Source organism: Rhinichthys klamathensis, unplaced genomic scaffold, assembly GCF_029890125.1.
Source record: "Rhinichthys klamathensis goyatoka isolate OS25496 unplaced genomic scaffold, OSU_Roscu_1.1 h1tg000011l_1, whole genome shotgun sequence".
Classification (NCBI taxonomy): Eukaryota; Metazoa; Chordata; class Actinopteri; order Cypriniformes; family Leuciscidae; genus Rhinichthys; species Rhinichthys klamathensis.
In genome coordinates this window covers 4,746,895-4,755,555 of record NW_026606564.1, presented here as the reverse complement: position 1 = coordinate 4,755,555, position 8,661 = coordinate 4,746,895, and the positions used below count along the sequence as shown (strand labels likewise).

The 8,661-nt window shown below is 39.4% G+C and overlaps 1 protein-coding gene across 2 annotated transcripts; it reads left to right on the top strand.

Annotated features, from left to right (window-relative positions):
• The first annotated feature begins 291 nt into the window (after positions 1 to 291).
• gata6 (GATA binding protein 6) lies at positions 292 to 6,240 on the top strand. Of its 2 annotated transcripts, none has more exons than XM_056264649.1 (7): positions 292 to 399; positions 1,207 to 2,116; positions 3,250 to 3,416; positions 3,833 to 3,958; positions 4,101 to 4,188; positions 4,271 to 4,371; positions 5,494 to 6,240. In XM_056264649.1, the coding sequence occupies exons 2-7, from the start codon at positions 1,261 to 1,263 to the stop codon at positions 5,659 to 5,661; spliced, it is 1,506 nt and encodes a 501-aa protein (XP_056120624.1). In that variant the 5' UTR covers positions 292 to 399; positions 1,207 to 1,260; the 3' UTR covers positions 5,662 to 6,240. The 2 variants fall into 2 exon arrangements, with proteins under 2 accessions (XP_056120624.1, XP_056120629.1); XM_056264654.1 differs by lacking the exon at positions 292 to 399 and adding an exon at positions 689 to 885.
• Positions 6,241 to 8,661: the final 2,421 nt, after the last annotated feature.

The window sequence follows — 8,661 nt, the reverse complement described above, 5'->3', positions numbered from 1 at the left end:
ATGAATTCAATACATAACTAACCCTAACCCTAACCCTAACCCTTTCAGGGAAATTTTAGCCTATATAAAAAATATATAGTTTGCTTGTCCGCTAAAGCAATTAAAAACACGTCCCTTCCCTTTGTGAAAATGTAGTCAGATTAATAAGACTTGCATTTTCCATTCGATATCAAGGACATGCACACTAAGTAAGGTGTAAAGTGAAGCGTAGCACCCCTATCGAGCAGATGTGTTTGCTCAAGCTGGAGTCCAATCATGGCTCGGAGCGCTCGAGGCGCCGCCTCTCTTAAACATCGTCACGAGTGAACAGAAAACTTTCATTCCTAATAGTTCTCCAAGTCCTGCAACCACAGAACCGCTGGATCCTGCGAACACCAACTTATGGCAAACCACCAATAGGTCAGTGGTGTCTTTTTCTTCCCTTATCCGAGTCTTGATTATAAATTTCCTTCCCAGCTCTTGCCTTGGTGCTGAGTTCGGTGCCAGCCGAGGAGTCTAAATCATTTTGGGATTATTTTTATCCTGCCTCTCTCTCTCTCTCTCTCTCTCTCTCTCACCCTCTCTCTCTCTCTCTTATCTGCTGTGGGTCTTATCAAGTGGTTATCTCTTTTCTGCAAAGACATATTACGTTTTGTTTCCTATCTGTTTTTTTTTTTTTTTTTTTTTTTTTTGTAATTGTGATGAGGCTTCATCAAGAGGGAGGACGGATTTGCGACACGGATGGATTCAGATCTTCAGTGTAAAGCCCTGTATGGGGTGTGTATGTGCGCGCGCGTTTGTTTTCCTGGAATTAAGTGAAGTTGTGTGTTCGGTCATTCATGTCATGCAGCTCAACTTTTAATTTTAGAATACTACGAGATGTCACAATAATCATGAATGATTTGAGTAAGTTTGTAGCTGGACCAATGTGTGCTTTCTGAAGTGAAACTGTCTCCGCGGTAAAAGAAAAAGTGAACATAGCCTTTATCATAATTCATATTTTAAGTGCTAAATAGCAATACACAATCAGAGGAACTTTAACAGTTGGATAAGTTTATTTACTTTATGCTTTGAGCTCCTCTTAAATTATCTGACATTATAGTGCTATATATATATATATATATATATATATAGGCTATTGCGTTCTCGCAACCTTTTTTTTTTTTTTTTTGAAGACCATTTCCCATTACGCTCTATATTCCAACATTTTTATGTTCTCATTTTCAGTGCACTTTTGCCTCTCCATTTTCCACACACTGTGAGATATAAAAGGGATCCTGGATGGACCTGGGTGATAACAGCTGGTCCATGGTCAAGCGCGAAGTGTCCAGCAGCAGCAGCCCAGGGTCTCCGGCTGAGCAGAGCTACCTGAACACTGACCGGAGGGACCGGCTGAGATCCCCGACGCCGACGCACCTGGACACGGTGGGAACCCGTCGCGCCGAGGCCAGGCCCCTACACTCCTACGTTCACTTTGGACATCCCAACAACGCCCTGCCCAATTCTGACGACGTTACACTCTTCACGGATTTAGACCAGGGCAACAAACTCATCATCTCAGGTGGACACACCAGGGAGACGCATAAGGGAGGCCTAATTGTGGACCCTACCGACATGTATCAGACACTGGCCATCGCCGCGGCCCAGAGTCAGGCCGGTTATACCGACTCTCCATCGGCCAGTTACATGCACTCCAACCCTAATTCTCCCGTTTATGTGCCGACGTCTCGCGTTGGAACGATGATACCGAGTTTGTCCTACCTACAATCCGGGGTGTCTTCCCAGCCGAGCCACGCGGTAAGCAGTCATTCGGTTTGGTCACAGTCCGCACCGGAGAGCCCGTCCTACAGCACTGGAAGCCCGCATACCTCCAACCGTTTCCACTACTCCCCTAGTCCGCCTATGAATAACGGCACATCGAGGGATAACAACTACACTAACCCTCTGAATGTAAACGCTCGAGAGCAGTACCTTTCACGACCAATAAGTGGATCTTACACAAGCCCGTACCCTCCTTATGTGGCCCCGCAGCTCTCACAGTTACCGGCGGCGTGGCCCGCGGGGCCCTTCGAGAACTCCATGCTGCACTCCCTGCAGTCAAGAAGCGCGCCGCTGTCCATCCGGGGGCCCAACGGGGGTAAGCTATGGCCATTCATTCATATTTATATCAAAATGTATTTTCTGGCTGTGAAATTCAAAACTCACGTTTCCCTCACATTTCTGGCAGTCTGTGAATAATCCATTTTTTTTCTTCATTATTTTAAATGTTAAGGCGCATTTGTAGCTAATATGGCGCCAGTCTCACAGGTAGATCTTTATTTTTTATTTTTTTTAAACATTAACCATATATTTGTGATATTTAAATCTATAATATTGTTTTATATAATACCAGTACTTGTGTTCGTTAGCATCTGTTTGGGCGACAGGTGAAAATACGAGCATTACGAGAATTTAACTTCCATCATTACAGAAACGTTTGAAACACCATGTTGAACCTTTTAGCTATTGGCTACTTGTGTGTAAAAATATAAACTTTTAATAAGACCTTCCAAAGTATTGAGGGGTACATATCAAAATATGTAATAGCTAATTGATGGAAGAAAAAAAAGAAAAAAGGAATGGACAAATTTACTAATTCTAACGTTTCAAATAACAACGTAATAAAACAACAGTGGTAGATAATTGTGTAGTCTGAAGAAACTTTTAATGAGAACGCCATTGAAATGTAAGTTTTAAAAAAAATGGTTAACGAAGTTCTCAATTTTCAGCCCATGGCTTCTAATATTCCTTATATAACTGTGCGTAAGTGTGCACATGTTAATATAATTAATTGTAATTATAATAAAAATGTGCAGGCAATTACAAGCAGCTCTGAAAATAAAGTGCTTATAGGCTATTCCAGATTTCGTGCATGTGTACATTTGGAGATCAGTTAAAACGAGAAAAGAGGGTTACCCTTTATTTTAAAGTTTCACTGTTACAGTGTAATTATATATTTAAGTACTGAGTAATATTGATTAACTACACGTAGGCCTATACTTACTCAACACTATAGGGTTAGGGTAGGATTAGAATTTGGTTGAGGGTTAGCTGCATGCAATTATGCATAATTTACTGTTCTTGCTATGGTAAAAAAAACATTAGTCACACCTGTCATTAATGCTATTAGTCTGTTGCAATGTGTCAAGTCTGCGCAATTCATTTGGCGCACATTGAAGTTGATGGTGAATAGTGATGTTGACTGACGGGGCGACCTGTCTGTGTGTTTAGATTTGCTGGACGACATGATGGAGAGCCGGGAGTGCGTCAACTGCGGCTCCATTTCCACCCCGCTGTGGAGACGCGACGGCACGGGTCACTTTCTCTGCAACGCCTGCGGTCTCTACAGCAAAATGAATGGACTCAGCCGACCATTAATTAAACCTCAGAAGCGTATGGTGAGCATCGTCTTGATGAGCTACTTAACCACTCAATTTCCTGCCTATTTATTTCAAACAATAGCCAGAGGTTATCTGGGAACATCTTCACAGGTCTACTCCCATAATAAACGCTATTTTTATTGGCTAGACAAGTTTGCAGGTTAAGTGTTTAGGCTACAAAAATACAGTGTGCAAATTTTTTTTAAATTATATAGCCTATATATTTAATATTTGTCTAATCGAAGGCGAAGCCCCTTTTCATTTTAATTGTTTATGCAATGAAAGTGACTTAGTATTGCGCGTTGAATATCTGAAACATTAAATTAACAGCAGAAATTAATAACATAGATTTCTGCCATTTTAGATTAATAAATATGATAAGCTTGATCTTTATGATGATCAATTAATGACATTGTGAATTGCTTTTGTCTCAGTCTTCTTCGAGGCGGATCGGCCTGTCATGCGCAAACTGCCAGACGAGCACGACGACACTGTGGCGCAGAAACGCGGACGGCGAGCCCGTGTGCAACGCCTGCGGACTTTACACAAAGTTACATGGGGTAGACTATAATAGATTTTCCGTCTAAACAAGATACTATTGAAATAAAACAATTTGATACAATTAAAATAAACGCGATGCTACATATGTGGTATCAGTAGGCTACAGTATTTTACAATCTGGATTCATGTGGGTTTTTTTAGGTGCCTAGACCCCTTGCCATGAAGAAAGAAGGCATTCAGACAAGGAAAAGAAAACCTAAAACCCTGAGCAAAACAAAGGGATCGTCTGGTATGTTAAGTGATACAAAATCCAATGTGTTATTCCACCATGCAAGTGTGCAGGTCAACTGACTTGTTAAAATAATTCACAGGAAGTAGTTCTGTTCCCATGACTCCAACATCTTCATCGTCTTCTAATTCAGAGGAGTGCACTAAGAACAGTCCTTCATCTACGCAGGTGCCTGTAACATCAGTAAGTTCAAGTCCCTTATTTTTCCTTTTCAAAGGCTGCATTTGTGTTAAAAATGCAGCATTACAATGTTACAAACCTTACAGATAAAAAGTTGCAGGAACACTTTATTTCGATAGACATTCAACTAACTATAAATAACTTTGCAACTACATGTCAACTAGCAGTCATTAGAGTGTTAATAGACTGTCTGCTTAAAGGGACAGTTCACCCCAAAATTAAAATGATCCCATGATTTACTCGCCTTCTTAAAGGACTTTCTTCTTTCAGCCGAACACAATCTGAGTTATATTAAAACATATCCTGGCTCTTCCGAGCTTTATAATGGGAGTGAATAGTAACTTGGATTTTGAAGCCCAAAAAACTGCATCCAACCATCATAAAAATAATCCCTTTGGCTCCAGGGGGGCCTTCTGAAGCGATCTGTTTTTGTAAGAAAAATATTAATATTTATAACTTTTTAATAACTATAATCACTGGTTTCTGGTAACGGTCGTACGCAAGTCTAGTTCCCGCAGAAGAGTGACGCATCGCTTCGCTTCAGAAGGCCTTTATTAACCCCTGGAGCCGAATGGATTACTTTTATGATGGATGGATGCACTTTTTTGGGCTTCAAAATCCAAGTTACAATTCACTCCCATTATAAAGCTTGGAAGAGCAAGGATATTTCTTAATATAACTCTGATTGTGTTCGGCTGAAAGAAGAAAGTCATATACACCTAGGATGGCTTGAGGGTGAGTAGTAAATTATGGGATGATTTTCATTTTTGGGTGGCTTAACCCTTTAAATATCTGCTAACACTTTATTTTGATGCTCCCCAACAGACATTCGACTGACTATGAGTAACTTTGCATCTACATGTTAACTTATTCTACTAACCCCAACACCCAACGGTCTACTAATACTCGAATGCGAGTTAGTTGACATGTAGTTGCAAATAAACAAGAGTCAGTGGAATGTCTAAAGTGGACTATCATTCTGGTGTTTGATAAATGATTCCTCTGCGTTACTCATAAAACTTGCAACATTTTGTGCGTTCAAGGCATTGTTCAAATAGACCATTTGAGTGCAGCAACATGGTTGGCCTTTTATTCGTCATGCTAACGTTCACTGGTTTGATCCAGGTCAACTCTTCGACGCTGCTGGGCCAAGTCGATGTCCAATGCACGACCGGCTCCATGGTGAAGTACCCCGGCCAGGAGAGCCTGTACACGAATGTAGGCCTGACGTCCACAGCTGACGTGGCAACCTCCGTGAGAGGGGACACTTGGTGCCCCATGGCCTTGGCCTAAACCCTGGCATTATGGGACGGGAGCCATTTGCTGTCCTTCAGCTCTCTAGAACATCGCTTTCGGCGTTGTACTTAAAATCTGGCAGGGTGTGGGGGTTGTCATCTGTTTTCGGTCTGTGTTCATGATCTTGAGCAGAGGCCTTATCTGTTCCAAATACTCCAGTTTTTGATTCACCCCGTGGAATACTGGACGTCCATGATGGAGATTATCTATGAGGACAACACTTGAGAGAGAGAGAGAGAGTCGTCTTTAACATGCCTTTGGTACTTTCAGAGCACACCCTGCACCGTGAATGTTGCTTGGAGGAGTAAGTGGATCAAAAATCATTTTCTTTTTTTAAAAGTAGATTTGTACATATTAATGCCAACGGATACTTCGCCCATCTGGAAAGACAAGGTTGTTGGTTGGATTGTGGTGATCTGATGAAAGAGAGAGAGAGAGAGAAAAGGTTGATCTTTCTGAAACTGGAATTGAAGATTAAGTGTCAAGGTGTTCTTATTGACAAATGCCAACATATTTATGAAGCTACCGTTGTTCAAATAATGCATATATTTGTCAATAAAGATAATGTCAAATAGAGTAGGACTGAAGCCTTGCCCTTCCTTTTAAATCTTTTTTGTTTGTTGCAGTGGACGTCGCTCACAAATCTGCACACCTTCTATGTGAATTTTAAAAGAAAATGAGACAAAAAAAAAATAAAGCTCTTATAAGATTGAACTGATTTGTGATGGTTTAACACAGGGTATCAACGATCGCAGGAACTCGCACGAGACTTGCTCGGTTCGACGGTTTTTTTCTAGAGATCGCTATCAAATTAATATGGTCTAATCAAACAAAAATAGTTTTCGCGTAAACTGTTTCGGAAGTGTGAAGAAATCTGAACGTAAATCATCAGCAAAGCATAAATATAATGACCGTTATATATCTCTGTTTGAACAAACAGCACTCAGGATTTCTTTTCTGATGTGTTTTTTTTTTTTTTTTTTTGTTACAACACAAAACTGCAAAAAAAAGGTTTTGCTGCAGTGATTTTGGATGTATAAGACTACCTAACGGCATTGATGTGAAATATCAATGCAAATTTCTGTTTTTTTTTTTTTTTTTTTTACTTTCAGTGATACACCTCTGTGGTCACTACTTTAGCTGATGAAGGGACAATGTTCAATCTGGATCTTGCTTTCACAATTTATTGAATGTTTTAGAGAGAGTAATGTGTGCCAGAATCAACCAGTAGTGAAGGTTTCTTGTGAGTCGCCATCTGACATCATGACAGTAATTAATGAGTTGAATTCACTCGTGAAAGAGTTCAGTCTCGAGTGCTTTTGATTTACGGCCTCTGATCTGTTAAACAGTTACCCAACTACAAGTTTCCCGTGTAAACATCTCATGGCTTTGAAATTGGGGATTGAAGGGGTACCGGAAGAGCCTTTCTTCACACGATGATGAGTGAATCCGTGACATTTTCGGACAAGCTTTTTTTTTTTGCGTCATAGCGATGCCGTGTGAACGACACAAGAAACATTTCGCTATCGTTGTGATTCGCCACCTTTACAACCTCTACAGTTATTTATTTCTGTAATGTAGTGTGTTTGTAAAAGGTGTATTGTATTTTAATTAACATGGTTGTATTTTTTTTTTCAATTCCAAATTATTCTGATTAATCTGTTAAACACAGATTTATTGTTTTGGTTTTGTCTTGAAAATATCCAAAGCATTTGTTGATAAAATTGTGTTTTATCTCTTTTAAAAAAAAATAGATTTTGAGGTTCAGACCTTCCATTTGTTATGAAATGGTTTTTCACATGAACCACTGGAACCACATAGTTTTGATAAATTTAATCAAAATGATTTTCCTTTTTTTTATTGTCATCACCAGTCATAAAGCAAATAGTAAAATGTTCTTAAACTGATTGACTCTCCCTTCTGTTTTCCAGTGTACAGAGTATAAGAAGGATGTCATTGTTAATTTTTCTTTCTTTCTCAGATTAGTTCATTAACACTGGAACAATAAATAAGAGCCATGACTAAAGATGTTTTTTCCCTTCCCTTATTTTTCTTTGAATTGTTTTAATTTAATGAAGTATTAATCCATATTGTCAAAACAACAACGCTTATTTTGCATTGATTTTCGAGTCATGTACTCAATTGTACTCATAGGCCAGATGTTTGCTCATGGGTCACGGATCTTTTGTTTTGTTTTGTTGGTACACTGAAGCGAATTAAAAACTTGAAGTTTGTATTTCAACAATAGTAACTTTTCACGAATGTGTTTATTTATTTCGTTTGTTTTTTGTTTCATTACAATTACCTTAATTGCATTTCGTAAATGATAAGCATTATCAATAATGGATTTGGGTCAACATGAACATCACAGATAAAGTTGTGCGTTTAACATTTGGAAGACTGCTTTAAACCAGAGCCCGGCCCAAATGAAGAATTGGTTTATGTGAACTTTGACATTTGAATGTGCTGATCTTTGCCTCAAGGTTGGACTTTGATTTACGACCGATTGATGACGTCTCGGCCCCAATAGATTGGAGGTCTCTGATGTAATTCCCTGTGATGCTGGTGAAACAAACATGTTTTTGCAAGAAAGCATTGAAAGGAATCCCAGAACCAGTTGTTGTATTGTTTCTTTGTCATAAATGTCTCTTTTTTTTGTAGTACATTCAATATAAATGTTCCTCTCATTTGTTTGAAATCTTTCTTTGCATTGTTCACGTTTTGGTTTCGTCTAAACCCATAAAATCTCTTTTAGACCTGTAACTTTTTTTTAGAACGAGTTCCTTTCCCATGTGTTGTTCTTCCTTTATCTGTTTGTCAATTGCGACACTATCACACCAGCCCAGACTAGCATTTCCACAGAGCAAAAGTTGCTCCCTGCTGCCCTTTTGAACTACGTTTGCCCTCTTTGCTTCAGAGAGAAGTACCAGCCACAACATAAAGCTCAATAACTCAGAAACACACACCATTAATAACAGCTTTGGCACGGCCCAACAG

Coding starts and splice junctions, on each gene's coding strand:
- gata6 (XM_056264649.1), top strand. CDS start 1,261: ATGGACCTGGGTGATAACAGCTGGTCCATGGTCAAGCGCGAAGTGTCC. Junction 2,117..3,249: donor CATCCGGGGGCCCAACGGGG/GTAAGCTATGGC, acceptor CTGTGTGTTTAG/ATTTGCTGGACGACATGATG. Junction 3,417..3,832: donor TTAAACCTCAGAAGCGTATG/GTGAGCATCGTC, acceptor CTTTTGTCTCAG/TCTTCTTCGAGGCGGATCGG.